The sequence below is a fragment of the Trachurus trachurus genome (genome assembly GCF_905171665.1).
Source record: "Trachurus trachurus genome assembly, chromosome: 8".
NCBI classification, from domain to species: domain Eukaryota; kingdom Metazoa; phylum Chordata; class Actinopteri; order Carangiformes; family Carangidae; genus Trachurus; species Trachurus trachurus.
The window spans coordinates 12,012,805-12,034,481 of NC_139905.1; the positions used below are offsets into that span (position 1 = coordinate 12,012,805).

Sequence of the window (21,677 nt, forward strand, 5' to 3'; positions counted from 1 at the left end):
ACCTAAATTATTTTTATTTTACATTCATTTATTTACATGTTTTCTCAATGAACTACCCTCATGTACAAATAAAATCTGTATTTGTTTCTGCTCTGATTTAAAGTATGGTAAATTATTCCTATAAATAGGTCTGCTGTGTCTGTTTTTGTACTTTCAAATAAAGCTTTTTTTCCCCTATCTACAAATGCACAATTACTCCATTCAATATACAGTGGCAAGAAAAAGTATGTGAACCCTTTGGAATTTCTTAGTTTTCTGTATTAATTGGCCATTTAATGTGATCCGATCTACATCTAAGTCACAAGTATAAACAAACACAATGTGCTTAACCTAATACCACACAAAAAATTATAATTTTTCATGTCTTTATTGAACATATCCATTTAACATTCACAGTACAGGTGGAAAAAGTAAGTGAACCCTTGGATTTAATAACTGGTTGAACCTCTTTTGGCAGCAATAACCTCAACCAAGCACTTCCTGTAGCTGCTCATAAGAACTGCACAACACTAAAGGATGAATTTTGGACAATTCGTCCTTACAGACCTGCTTCAGCTCAGCCATGTTCTTAGGATGTCTGGTGTGAATGGCTCATTCCACAGCATCCCTATTGGATTCAGGTCTGGGCTCTGACTGGGCCACTCCGAAAGGTGGATTTTCTTTTTTTGAAGCTACTCTAGATTATTTAGATAGCAGATTTACTTCAATGTTCAGGGACATTGTCCTGCTGTATCACGCCACACTAGCTGAGTTTCAGCTAGTGGACAGCCACCCTTACATTATCCTGTAGGAAGCCTTGATAAACTTTGTAAGTCATTTTTCCCTCAATGATGGCTGTCCAGGCCCTGAGGCAGCAAAGCAGCCCCAAACCATGATGCTCCCTCCACCGTACTTCACCTTTGAGATTATGTTTACATGCTGGTATGCAGTGCCATTTTTACACCAAAAAAATTCAGGCCTGCAATGGAAAGCAAAGCAATTCATGCAGAAAACTAGGGAATTCCAAAGGGTTCACATACTTTTTCTTGCAACTGTATGTGAGCTGCAGAAGCAAGAAAGAATTCATTTTATTTTCAGTGCCAAAAAAAGGGGCTAACATTTGCACCACTATTTTTCTTTTCGTATTTGTGTAACGAGCTGTAGATTCATCTCTGCTTTCCCAGAAAGACAGCAGCTATAATTGGCACAAGAAGGTATCAAAGTTCAACAAACTATTGCTACACAATAATTAATGTGGTCAGAAAGCTAGATGTCTCCCACATGACAAAAATACATTTAAGTGAAAAAACTTGCTCTCGGTTGTTTGTGCCTTTCTTTTCTTCTTCTGAATTGCACACATTAAATACATTAAGATCTTCCTGATTCATGATTCAAAGAACAATTTTGTTTACACGAACAAAGCATATTAAAACACCATAATTTACAACATTCAGATTCTGTACATGTTTCTCTTCATAATCCCTGGAAGATGGAATTATACGATGAAGAGTGGCGTGACCACATCAGACAAAAAAGGCTCTGCCAAAAGCATTTGTTATAGTGTAGAGGCTGCAAAAAGACTAATTGTGAAAGTCTGCTTCAACGGCTGTCTAGTTGCAGTGAATTACACTCCTTAGGATGCTGGGAAAATTAATGAGAATAATACAACTCCCACTTTTATAGGGGACAGGTTTATCTAATTTGTCCATGCTGTAGTAGATACAAAGGATTGCAAAGTGCTACAGTCTGCAGTTTGAAGTGCCTGCTCCAAAACTAATGTGTCTTTGAAGGGATCCTTTCATTTGTCAGGAAACCATGCAGAGGAATGCTCAGCAAATACTTCAAACAAGCAGATGCGAGACAAGTCCATGAAGTGTCATCCCAAGCCGTCGCTGGCTTCACTGCTCCCCCACCTGGAGTCACATATTAATCATCTCCCCTTTGAAACTGACATGAATCAGAGGAACGAGGCTTCAGACGACCAGAGAGCGGTCGCTGACGTGATGACAGAAACAGAATCAGGATCAGGGACACTGCTGAACATCCAGCAGCATCGTTTGGAGAAAACACATAGCTCCAGACTTCTGATACAGCGGCGGTGACATGTCATTTTCCTACGGTTATGACTGCGTATATATGTTGGCAGATCACTTCCCTGTTCACTGAGTCATCCATTTTAAAACATTATTAATAACATCCTCCTCCTCTGGGAGCTTAAATAATAACTCATTAAAATAAGACAGAAGTAAGCAGTCCATTTTAAATACTGTGATAAAGAGAATTAAACACCTGGATTCAATCCAGCTCTGTGTGAGATGCAATACAGCTGTTTCCCCAGGGGGTGAGGGATGGGGGTGGCAAGGACACAAACACCTGGATCTTGCTGGGAAAAAGCCTAGAATTCATCATCAGAGGTAATCAGCATGATTTTGTCAGACTTGCGGGAGTCTTTGCCGCCTGTGGCCATTTTTCCGTTGGCGCTGGGCTGGACCACCTCCTGCGTGGACTGCTGGGTGTACTGCTGGTAGGCTGGGGAGAAGTTGTGGATGGCATCCTGCACCATGTCTCCAGGGTTTATGGTCTCCTTCAGGCCGCTGGAGATGCTCTGCATTGGGGGGAGGTTCTCTGCAGAAAACAGAACAGAAACAGGGACAGAGTGAGTTTATGGGTCACATCATAGTGCATGTGACAACATCTGTAAGTATTCATCACATCAACTGAAGAAAACATTTCAACTGCAAATGCAACAAGATCTTCAAGGAGCCAATCCTACTGAGCATTTTATATTTTTGCTCACCCCTGAAAACTTAATCTTAAATCATAACCATTTCACAGTAACATTAAACATTTATTACACAAAATGTGCCATAATTTGGACTTTGGGAAAGAAATGAAAAAACAACAACAAAACATTAATTAGCTATTTAAAAACTCCAACAACACTAACTCATGTTATCAGGATTGTTTGGGTGCGTCATCAAAGTTTGATTCAAATGTTGCTAAAGCCTGATTTTTAACTAGTGAGAGAAGTGTAATTAAACATAACAATACAGAAAATCTCTGATGTGGAAAAAAAATCAAACTTTGGCAGAAAAGTTTGTGTTCATATATGACACCATCACTTAAATTAAGAAGCTGACCGAGACCAAAAAGCTTTCCAGAGCCTTTAAATAATTTATCCAATTGAGAAAATGATTTCTTTTGAGCAGCTTATTAATTACGTCGCTAAATGCTCCAGTGCTTCTGGTTCTGTAAACTTTCCAAATTGTGGCATCGCAGCAGTAACATCAACCAATAAAAAAGATTAAAATCCCTAAATAGCCGTGATTTGTTTCTTTCACTGTGGCCTTTTCATGGGCAGCAGTTTACAAATGGACTGAACAGAATTCAGTCACAGCCACTCCACTGATGGTCCCTTTGCACCCAGCTGTGAGCCAGGTTGAATCATTTCCAGAACTAAAATGGTGTCCAAGGCAAGAAAGAAAAAAAAATAAAATAGAGAGAGCCAGCAGACATCCACAGCCTTCTGTTTGGCAGTGCTGTCTGGACTGGATCAGAAGTGGCAAAGAGGAGGGCAAGCTGAGGTGGAGGGGGAGGTGTGTGGGGGGTTACAAGGCAGTTAGGCACGGTCTGCCGACTTTCTCCTTACAGCCTGGTCCACGGCGCTGAAGCAGAGGAATGGTAAACAAGAGGTGTTGCATCCTCTGCAATCACACACACTGGCTGCACCCGAGGGTGGGGGTGCAAACCCAGAGCTTCACTGTTAAAGTTCAGTCACAAAAGAACCGCAATAATCAGCTGCTATTTTTTATTATTTTAACACTTTACTGCACACTGTACTAACAGATTTCTTTCAGGAGGGATAAATGACAGTGAAAACTATTAATTCAATCAATGTCATTTCCTTATGCAATTTTTATCTTGATTAAATAAAATAAGGGGTCCAATCAAGTGAATGTGGACATTCCTATATTTCCATCATCACTTCTGCTACGTCTACAGATTAAACAGCTAAAGGGGACAGAGAGTTTCCTAGAGCAGGACAGGAAAAAAAAACTGGCCGAGTGATTGATGTCACTGTCGAGGGCTTTTCCCTCGGCTTCCATTTGTCTTTAACTTGGAGGCAGCGTTGACGTCAAAGGGGTGCCACTCGCTCTCTGCTAGTTACTGTACTGTACTTTGAAGTCTTCCTCAGCTTTCCTCTGCTTTTGCTTTAATGACGACCGTCCTCTGAGCCATGTGCAACAATCAGCGCCCTCAGGCTGATGGCTACCCCCCCGCTGACTTCCAGCCTGACTGACGCACAGATCACGGCAGCACCACATTCAAGTGCGAAATTGCAAATATTAAGAGATCCCAGCTTGGGTTTTATATGGATATATATAAAATTGAGGGGATTTAATGTATAATGTGACTGATAAAATGAAGCAGCCTGGTCTAAACGGCTGCAAAAGAGGGATACAATTACTGGAAATACTTTCAAGCTGGTGTCAGTCCTTATTGCGTGGGGGTAGGAGAGGAACAATTAGCCCGAGTAGATATCAACATATTTTCAAGGCGAGGGCGACGGGTAATGAGCAGTTGAAGCCTCTCTACGGCGCTCACCTGGCACATCATTTTTTTTCTCCTGGTACACGGTGCAGGTGAAGGCATATCGGAGGGCGATGGCGGCAAAGAACATTTCGATGCAGATGATGAAGTTCTGCCAGCCTGCTGCCACCGTACCGGCGCCGACCTCGTGTCCGTCGATGTAGAGTGCGTTGGGTATGACCCCGCAGCGTTCCAGGATGGCGAGGACCATTCCTACAAAAAGCAGCGACATTTTTTCCACATCACATCAATTTATGCTTCACCTACTAGGGGCACTGATATAAGAAGGAGTAGAGAGGGGAACTTACCTTGCCAGAAGGATAAGAAGATGACAGATTTAATTGTGAGGAATTTGAGCACAGGTTCGTACGGCCTGAGCAGGTCACTGGTTGCAAAGAAGAAGAGGAAGAGAGCGTAGAGGGCCAGGCTGACGGAGAAGTTGTAGATGATTGTGATGTACAGGTATCCTCCATTCACGCTGCAAGGAAACAGACACATGTGGTGATGTTACAACCCTGCCACATCTGCGATCGTACGGCACAAAATAAATATATATATTAAGAGTGTTTCATTCATGTTCTGCCTCCATGTATTTAACAATGGGCTGAATGAAAAAGAGTGCCAGCTCACATCTGATGATATTCTCAGCCATATTGCATGAACACCTGGAAACGCAGCCTTTTTGTCCCCCGTCACAAACAAGCAATTAATAAATACTGTTTGTTCATGTCTGTCTTATTTCAGGGTGCATCTGATAAAAAAGGCAGATTTGTCTGTGTTTTATTGTCAGCCTGCCTCTCTACCCTCTCTGCATGCTGAAGAGCCTCTCTGAGGACTCAGCTGTGACTACACTAATTACTGCCATGCAGTAGAGAGTGCACGGTTGGATGAAAGCATATATGTAAACAATCTGTGAATCACCACCGCCTTGCTGCAGAGCTTTAAGAAAGACATGAAAAAGACAGTTATTTCACCCTGCTATTTCTGCTGTTGAAGTACACAGAGAAACAGGCGGAGGAGAACGTAATCGTGTCTATCCGACGGCTCGGCGGTAAGAGGGTGACGATATAAAGCTGATATGAAACTTCTCTGTCTCAAGGCCTCGTTGAACTCTGTGCTTTTCCTGAGTCGTTCAGAAACAAGTGTTGTCACAGCTGAATCTTCAGTAAAAGATCCGGAGCTAAGAGGAGGAGAAGTGCTCCTGAAAATAAGTCAGACAGAGTATATAGGCTGCAGATTTTATGGTTTTCGATTACACTCTTAAGACAATTTTATTGAACATATTACCCTCTCCATATTCTGTTGAGACCCTCAATGGCTCATGTGACTCACTGAAATACACTGAAATTAAATTTGTCATTCTAAGACTTATCCCCAGTCTATGCATCACTTGACATCCAAATAAAAGTATTAAATGAAACAATACATCTCTCTTTATAATGCTGTGCTTCACCAGGTCTAATATACGGCTAGAATTAAGGGGCTTCATTTCAGAACATTTACTACAGAAAAAAATGTAACAATATAATTCCCTTAGTCTATATTGGAAAAGTGCTGAGTTATTATTTGCAATATCGACGATAGAGGCAAGACAAGAGATTATGATGAGGACGGTGATACACCTGGGCCAACATGCAGCAGAGCACTTGCAAAGTTCCTTCAAAGTTGAATCCCAGAACTTTCAGCTTGGAATAAACCCCCCTCCCCTTTAATTCAAAATGTTCCATCATGCCTGCTGTGAGGAGGTGATATAATTATCTTCACTTGCAAATTGTTTCCTTGTGCATGTAAACAGCAAATGAGCCCACTGGCAATGGCATGGATGCACGAGATACATGAAGAATGAAATGCAATGAAAGAGAGATGGTGCTCACTTAAAATCTCCATCATGATATTTGCCAAAGGCCTGCAGGATGATGGTGATGGCTGCCATGATGGGTTTGACAACGCAGAACTGGAGCGTCGCCTGGAGAACACATTACAATTCAGTATGAGACACTCAAACAAGCAAGGACAACATGGAGGAGGAAGAGGAGGAGGAGGAGGATGAAGGGGCATGAAGGGGCTCTTTGTACATCTAATCAGATGGAAAATATCTCTAACTGCCCCTAGACCCGCCCAGTGGCATTTTCTCTCTTACCTATTCAGTACTCCCTTTAACTTTGGGACCTATTACAATAATTTGTCATGTCTGTTGTGATTTGTTGTCTCCGTCTTATCTTAAGAGCTGTGATAACGAGAAATAGTTTGACATTTGTGGAAGTAAACCTACGGTATTTTTGCTTCCTGGCAGTGAAGGAGGCGACAGAGTACAAATATCTATCTTTCATTAAAACAAACTATGAGATAACACAGGTAATAAAATCCCCCCTGTCAGCAGCTGTAAAGATTACTCATTAACATGTTACAAAACCTGATTGTCAAAATAACAATTCACAGTGTTACAGGAAGCTATACGCTGCCTCTTACTTTGGCAGTTAACTTCCTGAAGTCTCTACGGTTACTTGGCAACTGCTCAGAGCCAAGAAACAGCCCTGCCAATAATCCCTCATAAAACAGCAACTTGTTCATTTTAAACTTCAGTGTTGGTGCCGATTAAACAAATGAGATGTAGTTGTTAATTAGTGAGCTTTAAAGATGCTGCAGGGCGGCGGTTCCCTCACTCCCAGTCTTTGTGCTAAGCTAACTCTTGGCATAAGAAAAAGAACAGCACATTTCCTAAAATGTCAAACTATTAAAAGACTTAAAACACTGAACTTGAAAAGGTCATAAACTAACATAATGCAGTCTTTTCTGAAGCTGTCCTTTCTGTCCAAATAATGCCAAATAACTCGTCCTGATGTCTTAACTGCCGATGTGGATGGGGTCTGGCTGGTGGAGCTGCAGCAGTGATGGGAGTGTTTGACTTGATGAGCCAGAGGGAGGCTTTTGTGGAATGGCCGGAGAGCCCGTGGTGGGCTTTACAGAATGACATCAATAATCATTTATTTAACTGATTTACTTTGAAGCTTTTAGTCCTGACAGTCTGTGGTTGCTCTCTGCCTGTTCCAGTGCCAGCTTGTCACTGTGAATATCCTCAAAGCAAATAATTTAGCATGATACTTCCAGACACGCTTGATATTCAAAACACAATGCAGGTTCAGAATGGCAGTGGATTAAAAGTTAACTGTGGGTTGTTGTTTTTTTTTTTTTTTTTGCCTCAAATTAATTCAAAGTCAGGAACTGCAGAGAGAAATGAACTTTAATACTAAGCTACATGTGTGAGATAGGATAAGATAAGATAAGAGGATACGGTATGTTAGTTCTACTGTGCATTTGTGTGATATGCCACCTTCACAGCAGATTGACTAACAGCTCTACTGCAAACTGGTGTATTAAGGGGTTATCAAGATTCATGACTAGGGGTGGTGCCCCCATATTGATCGGTCGCTGATAATCTTTGGTTGATTTTCATTAAAAAGAATGAAAAAATAAACAGTGAAGGAAGATTGGAATTAATGTTTTGAATCACCAGTCACCCTCAGTTGATGGGCTGTGGTGGTGTGTGACAGGCCACCAAAACCATACAGCGTGTCAGCCGTGTGTAACGTTTACAAAGCGGATGACACTGATATGAATGCACGGCAAAAATTATCAGTATCGGCAAATCTCACTCAGAGATGATCAGTATCAACGGCACGCAATAGGAGCATGCATCTCTCTTCATGACAGCTGGACTGTTCTGCAGCTTATCACCATTTTTTCATTATGACATATCACTGAGAATTCATAGATTGATATGACCTGAAGCATCTTCTTTCTGTTTTCATTTTCATCACTTCAGAGTTCACTGCAACAGTTCACTGGCAGCCACTATCGACATAGCTGTTTTTTTTTTATATTTCTCCTGAGTCCCAATTAACGGCAACACCCCTCAGCTTTTTGAATTAACAAAAAACAGAGCTCCGAAGCTGATCTATCCAAATTGATTTCACACTTTAATAATGAATCCACGCATCGGACCACAAGGCCAGTGTTTTTTTATTGTCCTTTTGCCTTCTGCTTCTCTCCCAGTATCTGTGCTGCTGTCCACTCTTGCATTTTTAATATTTACAAGAGGCCCTATTGATATAACTTCTTCTCAAGTACAAGATAATTTTTTTTGTGTGTAATCTTGATGTTTTCCCCTCTATGAAAAAATAAACAACCACGACACAACAAACATGACGATCCTGTCATTGTCAACAGGTGAGATACAGTCTCAGGTGTCGTGTCTGGTTTATGCTGATAAAACTGCTAAATTAATTGCTCCACAGGATTCAACTCATGTCCACTTTCAGGAAAATAAGGCCTTAAAGCAGATATCAGCTTCACGGCCGTTTCGGCTAATGCTGCGTTCAAGGCAGGCTTTTGAAACCGTAAGTTACAGCTTCAAGTCACAACTACGACTTGGTAGCGTTCCAGGTAACCCGTAGCTCGTGTTTTTACCATCCTGTTGTCTGTGAAAGTTCCCTATAACGGCCACTCGTAACTTCCGACCCGTGAACTCGTACCAGATCGAACTGGTATGACTTCACAGGAAGGAAAAACACAAAGTACGAGTTTCTTTGAACGCACCATGAGTTAGCAGCCCCCGCCCTTGTCAGGCATCAATTGGTCCTCGTGCTACGTCACCACATTCACGCGCATCCCTTGGCTGCACACACAGCCCTTCATGCCGTTCTCTCTCCTCATTGGATAACACTTGTATCCCACAAGGAAAATTTTCTCCTCGGGTTACAGCAGAGCAGAGTGACGGAGAGACTCGTGTTTAGGCTGAAATACTTCATGTAAGTGATTGCTGACGGAAAATAGGACTATTTAGGACTTATATTAACAAAAACATTCCACTGATATCTGCTTTAATGTGACTTCAGGACATAAAACTGAAAATGTCAAATAACAGTTTAGGATGCAACAGCTCACCTTATCTCAAAGGACCACCATAACTCTAAGCTGCTTTTCCATATCAGCGATTCATTTGTTGACCCCTCTTCTAATCACACACTAAAACTTCCCCAAAATGTGCAAAGAATTTTAATGTATTTTACACTGGGAGTATCAGGTCCTTTCAGATCTTGTCCGATGTGTTGACTGTGATAAACTGTTGAGGATATTTTCAGCTCAGTCCAGGGAGACTTCACCTCATCTGAAGTCATCTCTCATCGAGAGAGCACGCTGTTGTTTTCTAACTACAAGCCACATGGCCCTGTGATCAATATAATGGAGGCCTTCAGTAATCAAGTTAGAACAAATTAATATGCACACAAGCAACAAATCATTACTTCAAATCCAGTTAGTCCCTTGTTTCGTGGGAGTTGACCTGCAAAACAGCATTTAATAACTTCTGAAGTGTTCGATGTATTGATTTCTGAAACTTTGCTCCATGAATGACAATGAGGGCGAGCTATTTTAAAAATCTGAAAACTCAGTGCTAAGCTGTAGCTTGGGGGCCTCCACTTTCACAGCACAGTCTCCACCCCAAAAACTACACAGAAACCGATGGGAGTTTTAGCGCAATGCACTTTTTAAAAATCTGCTGTACTGATCTTCAATTGACCTCTCATGGAGAATTATTCTTTAACTGTGTCTTCCAGAAATGCCACCAGAGAAAACTTGCAAAGTTTTCATTTTCAAAACACTTCACATTTGGTTCTTGTCAAGGCCTGTACTCAGTGTTTATCATTTGCCACTTACAAAATAAAAGGAAAAATGTTTATTTCACCATTTATTTTGTTTTGAAGACATTTGAAGACTCAGTTCCAATTTTCATCAGTGTTAGACTAGGAGCTTGTGCAGCATCCCGGGCCTCAAGGAAAGAGCTGAGTGCTGACAGTTCATATCAACTCTGTGTATATTATCAAGCTGCTTTCACCTGGCCTCAGTCGCTTTTGTTTTCCTTTTTTTTTTTTTTTTTAAACTGTGATGTTATCCTCTGAAAAGCACACAGCCAATTGCAACAGCTGTCATTTTTAAGCAGCCTGTAGATGTGGACAGAATTGTAATTTATAGCAGAGTGTTTTTTTTTTCTTCTTCTTCTTCTTGGTTTGATGTTTTCTTGTTTTCAATAAGTAAATTTATTTTTGTGGTCAAATTGAGCATCTCCGGAGCACAGATAAGGGGATGATTGAAGCTCACCTGTTTGCAGAATCTCAAAAAGCCAATGGAGTAGCTCATTCCGCCGAGGCAGCAGGTGCCATACAGACAACTTGACCTGCAGAGGCAACAGAAAACAACGTGTTTATCATGTCAACACTGACACAACAGACGGTAGGGGTCAGACAACAGAAACATATACACAATGCGATACAGCCACACGACACAGTACTCTTGCTTGAAATATTGATTTTTGGCGATTTTTGACTTGGTGCCTATTTTTAAAATCAATTAATCATTTGGTTTTGTGGTTTGTAAACTGAATATCTTTAGGTTTTGGATTGTTGGTTGAACAAAACATCTAATCTATAGATAACGGGGAAAAAATCACATAACTAAACAGTGATAAAAGTGGTTTGTTTATTGTAGCCCTAGATGACATTACTGCTTCAGTTTATGTTGCTTTATGTTGACTCAATTCTATATATTGGAGTAATAATACATAAAATTGAGACAATGGTGTTTATACAAAATTGCTTAGACAAGTCCCTGTTAGAGCTACACAAAAGCCAATCATATAAACTGACAGACAAGCTGCTTACACCAAACAGTGAACACTTATTAATTCCTCATCCACATACACTAAACTTCCATTTGGATTCATTTCTACCTGTTAATACTGATGTCTGGAGCTGGAAGAACAATTTTAGTGAAGTAGGTCAAGGTGTCATGTGAGACAGTGGATTTAAAGGCTTCTTTGTATTATGGGGTGTTTGGAAGATGAAATGGCTTGAGGCTAAAACAGCAGCTCCAGCAACAAAGTGGACAAAGTCAGAGTTCTTTGTTAGTGCTATTACTCTAAGTCAGTGGTGATGTGTTTAAAAGGCAGTTTAGGGGCTGAAATAAATTAACTGGTGAGAAAGTCTGTGCTCTGCTGTGAGACTGAACCTGGAGGCAGCAGCAGAGAGGACGATTAAGGACTGAACTCACCCTCAACTTTACACAACAGCAACAACTCCTAATCTGTGTGATGCTGCTGCACAGCACCTTCAGCCTCAACAGCATCTTTGAACTATTTCCAGATGTGTGTGTGTGTCTGTAATTGTTTCATTTGTGTTCTTTTCCTTTTTCTTCAGACACTCAAGGTCGAAACCAAATCAACCTGAGCGCATGCAAATAAGAGCCTTGACTTCAAGTCAACATAAATTTGAGAAACAAATGAAGATTTGCCCACAGAATGAATCTACTTCTAAAGCTTCATGGTTCTCTGCCTGGTCCCTGAAGAATTTATCTAATTCTGACCAGATTAATCCAACTTAATCTAGTTTATTCATGGGAACATAATATATTAAATTGAATCTAGTACATGCAGTATGTACATTATTAAATAAAATATGACAAGGCTTATTAAGGCTGTGCTGCTTATGTGCTGTGAGGCTGTGAGCATGATAACAGTGTGCATCCGATATGTGACATACATCATCTCACATGATGGCAGCTGAAAACATACTCAATGTTCACATTCACATTCAACATAGAGATAGTTCTCGCTAATTTAAGAAAGAAAACACTCATTGTCTATGGAAATCCTAAAGGACGTGTAAGAGCAACTCAGCACAGTGGACTACTCTAAAACAAGTTGTAGGATTTATACCTCATCTCCCCCGGCTGGTGTTAAGCAATGCCATCGTTTATCAGGACTCAACATTAGTGTCTCCACTGTCTTAAGACTTTGGCAAAGAGCTGCTGCCCTGTGGCTGCGTCAGCCATAAAACACAGCCTATCGGGGGTGGTCAAAAGCTCAGAGATAAAGGATGACTGTCACAGATTAATACTGCACTTGTTTATTGCCAGCACTTTTGCTGTTGTGCTCACAGTAAAATGCTAATTCAAGGGCAGGGAGATGCACCTTGCATCTTTTGTGCTTGAGCATATGAAATGTAAACCATATGGCTGTTGGGACCATTCACACTAATAAGCATTTATTACTTCAGAGTTAAACAAAATTAGGACGTGTGTGCATGCAGGACTGAAATGAGAGCACTCACTCTATGGGCTTCCCTCGAATCTCGGACATGATCCCGCTCTCTCCTCCCAGATACTCAAAGGACAAGCTCAGGAAATTGTAAATGACAAAGGCTGTAACACAAAGAAAGGAGTTACTTCTTGTTCCCACACATTCATTGGCATGATTTTAACTTCAGAATAATTCCTCATCACCTTCAAGTATAACTTCATTTGAAAGGTCAAATCATTTCAGGGGAGAAAACGCCCACATGATAAAAAAAATAATTAGTCCTACATTTTGGAACAATAAATGTTTCACTCCTTACAATAAGAAGCTTCCAAGGGTTCTGTGTCTTGGAAATCCCTTCCTAATCCTTTGTTGCTATTTAAGGAGGGATTAAGTGAAGCTAATGCAGATGGTGTCCAGTCAAGAGAAGGTTCATTATGTTTTAGCCGTGGCCGCTGGTGGTGTTCTGGTCTCACTGCTTTCTGATGCGCTTCACTATCAATCAGCCACAAAATTGGCCTGCAAACTGGAAACTAATCTCCTGAATAATGTATTTCCTACTTTTTCCCTTTCCCAAATTACTTGTAATCCATTTTACATATGATTCACCTTTGCCACTGTTGAAGTATTCTGGTCTTAAAGCTTCAAATACAGAATTATGGTAAAGCTGCATAAAGGCAATTAAACTGCTGCTATCTAATCTACTGAACACAGTTTACATAATATCTAAATATAGAAAAATCACAGCAGAATTACTCCAAAAAATGACTGAGAAAAAAAAAAAAGTTAAATAGATCAGACATAAAGAGCACACTATAGGCACTTTTTCCCCCCATTTGCAAACATAGTGAACCAAGGCGTGAAAAGAGATGCTTCTACAATTACACCTCCTAGAAATGCAACACCTCAAATAATGAGGTGACTGGTGTGAAAAACGAGTTTGGTGGGTTCCTCTTATTTTCCATCATAGTAGCTGTGACTGGTCAGGAAGGAAGCTACCAAGCAGGAAATTTAAAAAGGAGTTGGCTTGTGACATTTACCTTCATAGCAGTCTCGAACGGAATCAAAGTACACGTAGTACTGGTTGTTGCTAATGAAGAGCAGACTGAGCCAAGAATCGAAGGCGTAGACTGGCACGATGAACAGGATGCGGATAATGTAGCGCTGCTCATTGGGGACAGTGTAGGATCGAAGGTGTGTGTAGATCTACGTTGAAAAACACACATGAGAAAACAAAAATTTGTAAACACATAACCATCTTGATTAGCACTTTTATAGATTCATGGAGTGGGGATATGAATTTAACCAATTTCTACTACGATGTATGAGATTACAATGAAGCATGACATACTGTATGGTGAAGGGATTTTCACATGCAGGCTATTGTTCTGCAGGCAATGCCTTGGTAAACAGACCGCTTTCTCTACAACATCACACAAAACTATAGCTTTCAGAAGTAATATAACTTCACTCAGGCTGCAAATAAATGACTATTTAAATGATTATTTCTTCTGAAGGTTATTGTGTAAATTGCTTTTTATATATTCAACAGTTCCAAACCCAAACACATTTAATTCACTACGATATTAAAGGGATATTTCAACATTTTGGCATTTCACCTATTGCCATAATCCCTATAGTTTTTATAGTTTTAGGAGTAGGTTCATTACCTTTAATTGTCGGTGCAAGCTGTTTTTAGATTGGCAGAGTAGAGATACAAGCTGCTCAACTAAATACACAATCCAGCAACTCTAAAACACTCTTGTGAACAAGTTGTGACCTGCACATTCACCACACTATCAAATAACGTATAATTATGTAACATTACGACACATGAGGCAAATACTAGGAACTACTTGCGCTTTTGAAGTCACTCTGCCGAGCGGCCGTGTCTGGAATGTAGTTCCGGCTACGCATTTGCCTCGAAAACAACTCTTGTATGTTACATTATTATTTCATAGCGTGGTGAATGTGCGGGTCACAACTTGTCCACAAGAGTGTTTTGGAGTGGCTGGATTGTGTATTTAGTTTGACGAGGGAAACGCGGAAATACCGTGCACCATGCAGAGCTCACATCTCTGCCCCGCCGATCTAAAAACAGCTTGCATCGACAATTAAAGGTAATGAACCTACTCCTAAAACTATAGAGATTATGGCAAAAGGTGAATTTGCCAAAATGTTGAATATCCCTTTAAACAAAGAAAAGACAGAGAAACAGAGAATATGCCTCGTTTATGCTTATAATTTTTTATATATATCACCTAACCATCTGAGCGAAAACTTTATGTCTACAACAGGTGTGCATGGTGCATTTAAAGGGAAACTATACAAGTCTGGTCATTTTTTCGCTGTCAAGAGACGCTAAGTGGAAGGCAGAGAGCCTCCATTCTCCCTGTAACAAGTAATTTAACCATCACAATTACTCTGAAGCTGTTTAATTAAGGTAAAAATCCTGCTTAGTTCCTCTTTAACAAATGTATAAAAAACAATAGTATAACTGGAGGGCTTTTCAATGAGCTTTGGGACTGGGCAGCAGTGATTAGTCTATCAAAGACAGAAAATATCAGTAATAAGTTAGCCGTACAGCAGCGACAGTAAGGCAATACAAACTCAAAGGGTGTGATCAATGTGGAAATTCAGCCTCCTGAGGCCTGACAACAAACAGCCAAGCATGTTTTTATCTGGAGGGTATTATTTATGGCTACAGTCTAACCTTGCGTTCACAGCTCTGTCTGTTTCAAGATCCGTCACTGTGAAATGCAGCAGCGACAGAGTGGCTGTCTAAATTGTTGTATATTGTATAGTTTTCTTCTTCGGACACATCTCTCCCCTCTCCCTTATCTTCCCTGCTTTGCTTCTCATGTCTCGTCCTGTCTTGTCTCAAACTTCGGGAGCCTCTCTCCGCATTGCTCTCCAAATTTAAATCATGGAATTGGTCAACCGCTGGTTACATGATGGACTCGTGGGAGAAGTGGAGGGTCGTGTGCCTGGTGATTCTTTCCGTTGAGGTCATCGAGGACATCTACATATTTGGGACCATGATAACAGGTTATCTGCTGATTGGATTAAGCATGGCCCTGGTGTATCGAAAAATTCGGAAGACGGTGACAGCAGTCCAAAGCCCCATGAAGCTACATGATCGATGGGGTGGGCAGAGCTGTTAGCACTCAGACTGTGGGTATAAACTTTATAAGCCGCCAACACGGAAAACATCTTGGAGAAGCTTTCGGCTTTGCAAAGGCGAATGGAACGATTTGGAGACCAGAATGGACAAACAAGAGTAAATCGAGTCTATTGGAATGAATGCGACTACTCGTCCTAACAACCCAAACAATCATAATCTAATCTGCATTTAATGCCGGAACAACTCCCCCAGGAGATCGCTGCAGTGAGACGTTCTGTATTCCTATTCCTCCCTCCCTTCTTCACGGACACCTGTTGATTGTTGACTCTGTTTGGGACCCGATCGAGGACGTCTCCATGGCAACCTGCTGTGTTATCGCGATGATATCCTGCGAACTGACGCTAGACGAAGCGACTCTCCAGGCTTATGTATTGTGCACACACGCATCCATGGACACTTACACACATGCACATATGCAACACACTCCCCTACCCCCCCATTCCACGCCTTCGCCGTTGTTTTGAGTTCTTATGTTGTAAGGGTGCTCATATATGTATGTGCTTATGCTGCTGAGGTTTTATTTTTCCCGGTCCCACACTGTACTCCCCCACAGGAGCATAGTCTGGGAGCTGCTTTTTTCCCCCCTCCCCTCTCCTCTCCTCCCGTTTCTCCCCTTTTCCTCCCCCCTCTTATTGCCCAGTCATCCTGTTATGTCTGTCTTATTGTATGTATTGCATGCTGTATATGTACGGACAGGTTGATTGCTTACATTTTGCTGTATTTCTGTTCAGTGACAACAAAGGCTGATTCTTCTTCTTCCTCTTCTAAAGTAAAGAGATCACCCAGCGTCCATTTTAATGACTCCCAGAGTAGAGACTGGCTGCACCTGACCTTATATTATACAGCTCCAACTTCCCTACAGATAAAGGCAATAGGATCCATAAACAAACTTTATTTTCAGAAAGCTGATTAAAGACCTTTAGTTTTCAACACACACACACTCACACAGAGGGAGAGAAACAACTCTCTTGCATGCCCCCATATGGCCTCCATAAAGGTAATGTAATGCAGCTGACAACATTTAGGGGAGTACACATAGCATATGGCAAAAACCTGATTATCATTCATTTCATTGACCTTTAGATTTTAGACTGATATAAAAAAATTTACACACTGGGGCCACATCTTGATGATGAATTACAGTTTTTAATCCAGACTGAAATGTACAGATTGACGCAAGGACGGGATTATGCATACTACTGACCCAAGCAAATATGTTTTCAGCAGAGTGAGTAAAGTACAAGTTGTCTCTCTTGGTTCTCTCAGGTAATATGAAGGGAAAAAAAGCTACTGCAACCTGAAACTGCCACAACCTGGAAACATGTCAATAATTGCTATTATGGTATAGTATCTGTGAGCAAATAAATAAATTACCTTCTGATAATCCCGGGATCACTTCAACTGAATAATGAGTGGATTATATTGAAAAAAAAAATCAAATTGTCTCTCCTCACTGTCCCTGTTCAGATTAAAGCAATCATGCAGGGACAAGTCTTAATGTGACACCTATTATAAAACCAAAGCATGCTACTGTAGGGAGCATTACTGCGATACCAGAGATGCCGCTATAATGACAGAAGACTCATACGTCTGTAAATATTCCCAGTTATTCAGGTCTTGGTGTTTCTATGCGCTCCTAACTTGACCTGCTTTAGGTTCCTGTCGACATTCCACTTCTCGTCTGAAAACTTCTTCAGATCATCAGAACCTCCAGTGAACTTTTGCGCAGTGCTTAGAGTGATGACTCATTATTCATAAAAAAGAACCAATCAACATAATCAAGTCTAGTTTCTCAGTTGATCAAGAAGCTTATTACCCATTTGGCAACTAATAGTGGGTGAGGGGGCACTCCAAGTAATCACGTCAAGCTCAAGCCACTTTTGAATAATGACTAGAACTCTCTAAAGAGCAGAGGGAAACAGAAACAATTAGATATTATATTGATGGCATGGTGGTATACCAACAGAGAATTTATCAGCAATTATTTCTATGACAGATCGGTTCTTTTAAATCAATAATACCAACAATAATTAATAATCGATTATCCAAATATTGGTTAGTTTGCTGCTATGTTTTCAACTTCTAGCCAATCCTGAGCATTTGCTGTAGACTGAGTACAATTAGCCATAAGGTCTTGAAAATAAGGATAAAGAATGATCACAACACCTTCTCTTTATTCTGTTATTCCATAATCATAAATGTCTTCAGACTGAACTTGTGTTTGTGACCAAAACCTAAAAAACATTTATTCCAAAGAGCGAGTTAAATGTTAGTCCTTAACATGCACAGTCCAACTCTAATCAACACATGCAGCTTGATTAAATGCCCATTAGAGGCTGCACATTAAAGCCTGATGACTGTGAGGGTGGGGGAGTGATGTATATGGCCATCTCCACATGTGAAGTGGAGCAGGCTATAGACTGATGTCCTCCATTTACTGGAAAAAAACAATGTCCTTCCTGAATCCATAATGCTGACCTGACAGTTGCCTGCTGAACCAGACTGGTAAATAGTTCAACCGAGGCCAAACAATCCTGCACAAGTCGAAATTGTCACTGATCTCAGACACCATTAAGACATCTGTTTACATCAATATGCCTACATATTTTCCTGAAAATATCATAATGTTAAAAGAAAGTGATGAAAAATCCTGGAGCCTGAACACACCAGCAGATCGGCACCAGAGTTTAATGGGTTCTTCCCTGACCTGTGCCTCATCCTTCCAGCCATTTAGATGCAAATCGGTTCAATACTTTTTTACATAATTCTGATTACAAACTGACAAGTAACAACAAACAAACACATGTGAAAGCAAAATCTCCCCAGTAAAGGTAATAATATCTTCAAATACATTTCTGCTTTTTCTGCATTTGCCTATTATTGCCTCACAGTAACAGTGGATGAGGGACAGGTGTGTCACACATTTTGAAAACACTCTTAAAGAGAAATGGTTGCACATATCGTGACTAAACGGAAGTGCCATATGCAAAACATGACGCAACTATACTGTAGGAGATATAGGTGCAGTCTGTTGCTCTTAATCCCCAATGCTTCAAGTTGCAAAGGGACCAATAAGCCCTCCAAGAAAAATGAGCCTCCACTCCGGAAAGCACTGGCGACTTTACAGCAAAGAGGATCTAAGGTCATTGTCTATCTGTGTTTAGTATTCAGAACGTGAGTTTCAGAGTCTATAGCAATCCTCTGGAACCAAGTCAGATGAAACACCACCAGCATTGCAACAATAACCCTGCAGACCATTTCATTCAGTGTGATAGAAAAGGATGCCTGTTGGAAACCTGCTCCTTTCTCCCTGTGGTACACTTGCTGTTTATTTGCTCAATTAAAATGTCTTGCTGCCAAGTGTTTGGCCAAACAAGTAATACATTAAAAAGATAGAAACCAATTTGCTGGATGTTGAGTCACAAATCCCTGAACAAGGTTTGTTTTGTTGGATCACAGGATGCAACATGCTGATGAATCATGGGGATGCTAAAGGTATCAGAGCTATCCAAACAAAAACTAACTAATTACACTACACATGAGATACAGCCATGCATGTAAACATAAACAAGTGTATGGCCAGCCCGAGGCTGTTGAATAGATGCATGTTCAGTACAAGGGTTATAAAACCATTAACTAAATCTGGGAGCCATTACTGTTGCAGAACATTAAAACTGCAGCGAAGAAGAAAACAACAACCTCATCCTTTATAATGTTGTAAAATGTTATCTCAATATCAATTGATTTCCCTGCTGATAATACACTGCACCCTACTGCATTCTCTGCAAATGATAAAACCATAATGATAAGCTATCATCTGCGCACAGTGGGTAACCCACCCACACATAAGGGAACGCTCATTTACAACAGCGATGAAATGGATTCTGGGTAAAGGTGGCCTGTGTCGAGCCATTTATTCTTCTTAACAATCTTTTTTTCTCCCCTCCACACAAAGAGCACTCACTGTCTATTGTCCTTTAATCAGCTAAAGGCGTTTCATCCATTTTAATCTGATAGCCACGGTCAACTATTAAGTAAAGCAAAACATCCCCACAATGCACTGGGGCAGTGGAAGTACAAAGTAGAAAGAATAATACCTGCTGGCAAAGGAAGGAATAGTTTATGACTAGATAAGACAGAGCGTCATATGGAAATATCTGAGCTGCGACACTGAACTAACTGCACCGTGCTGTAATGTAATATAGAGGGAGGAATTTGTTTCTGTCCTCTAGCAAGGGAGGTGCAATCTGTCAGTCTGCAGTCGTCTCTGATTACACATTTACATCACAAAGTGCTAAATACTTAGTGGCTGTATTGCTCACTGGTGCTATGAGATGCAGTGATTTATGTTTCTTCAGGCAAGAGAATCTTAAAAATTATAGACTCCATCTGAAGAGGCAAACTCACCTGGTGGCACGTTATGAGCAAAGCCGACCAGACAAATATCCCCGACAGAGCCTGTGCAAACGTTGTGTTTAAAAACATCTGGTCCTCTATGATTGTGCCATTGCCAGTTCGGAGGATGGTCATGTTAGAGATGTCAGACTTCTCTGGGAGGACTGGTGAAGGCAGGTGCACAATCGTATTATTTTCTCCTGATGAATCCATGTCCCCCAAAGAGATGTTCATCTGAAATAAAAAAGAGAAAGTAGGCCTAAATAAAGTATATAGGTGACATACAAGAACACTTCCTCTGTGGGTTTAACTACGTGCTCCCCTGTGGGTTAGTTCATACTTCCTGTTGAGCACAGAGCCAAACTGTTTTAACTGTCAACATACAAATAGAAACGACTTCACTGTGTACCTACATGTGACAGACTTCACTACAAATGGTGTTCAAATGACCTTATCCTTGATATGCGCATTCTTTACCGGTGACAAACAACTCACCTTTTCACGGGGAGGGTGGAAGCAGCTTTATCCCGTTTAGATGACACCGTGCACAAACACAGTCCAGGGTTGTCACTTGTCACAGCTCAGCGTTACAGCACCAACATCCACAGGAAATATCTTCTATTAAAAAATAACCAACCGCGGGCATTTGCTGCAATTTACTTACGGCCCGTCGACTTCATCAGCGACGGGTTCAATGGACTTGACTTCCTTGTTTGAGACAGGTGCCTCAGCGAGGTCGAAGTCCGTACAGTCGCAGCGTTAAAACTCGAGATAAAACCGCTCACAACAACCGCAGAAAGAGAGAGACAGCGCATGAATCTGTGGCGTCCACTCCGCAGAACCAGAGAGAAGTCAAACTTTCAGTGTAAACGACGGGGAACTTGTTTCTATCCTTGAGCGGTGAGACGGAGCAGCAGGATAAACAGGTTGGGCACAGAACAGGTGAACGGATCACGTGACCAAAGCTCCACGCATGTCGTCACCACGTTTCCTGCTTACAGTGTCATAGATTTTTTTTTAAACTTATTTATCACCTAAAGTAGTAAATTTACAAAGTCATATGGCCGGATTAAAATCTTGAGGGGCCCAAGGGCTAATATTTTATGTTGGGCCCCAACTCACCCCCCTTTCTAATAAAGCAAATAATTATGTCATGATATAGTAAAGTAATTCCTGGTTGTAAGCTTACTGTGCTTAAACTGTTAAATAATACAATCTTGCCTTAGGTTCTCCATGTTAAAGCTGTTTGATAAAATATGACTTAACTTTATTTACTTATTTTTTCTCTTCTTTTCTTGTTTTGCTTATCACAATTTATCTCAATCCATTTACCGTTTTAGGTCTTCCCTGTCTTTTGCTATGTCATGTCTTTATGTTTGTCACTGGTATTGCACAATATTT

General features: G+C 40.8%; 2 protein-coding genes across 2 annotated transcripts in view; one reads left to right on the plus strand and one right to left on the minus strand.

The window, feature by feature from the left end:
* nudt1 (nudix (nucleoside diphosphate linked moiety X)-type motif 1) overlaps window positions 1–21,677 on the plus strand; it is a 423,902-nt gene that overhangs the window by 144,320 nt on the left and 257,905 nt on the right. The gene's annotated exons all lie outside the window — the stretch shown is intronic.
* On the minus strand, window positions 129–21,188 carry tmem184a (transmembrane protein 184a). Its single transcript, XM_083977858.1, has 9 exons — window positions 20,772–21,188; window positions 20,289–20,510; window positions 13,738–13,903; window positions 12,732–12,822; window positions 10,726–10,801; window positions 6,444–6,535; window positions 4,878–5,047; window positions 4,585–4,782; window positions 129–2,604 (listed from the first exon to the last, which is right to left on the minus strand). The coding sequence occupies exons 2-9, from the start codon at window positions 20,508–20,510 to the stop codon at window positions 2,375–2,377; spliced, it is 1,245 nt and encodes a 414-aa protein (XP_083833984.1). The 5' UTR covers window positions 20,772–21,188; the 3' UTR covers window positions 129–2,374.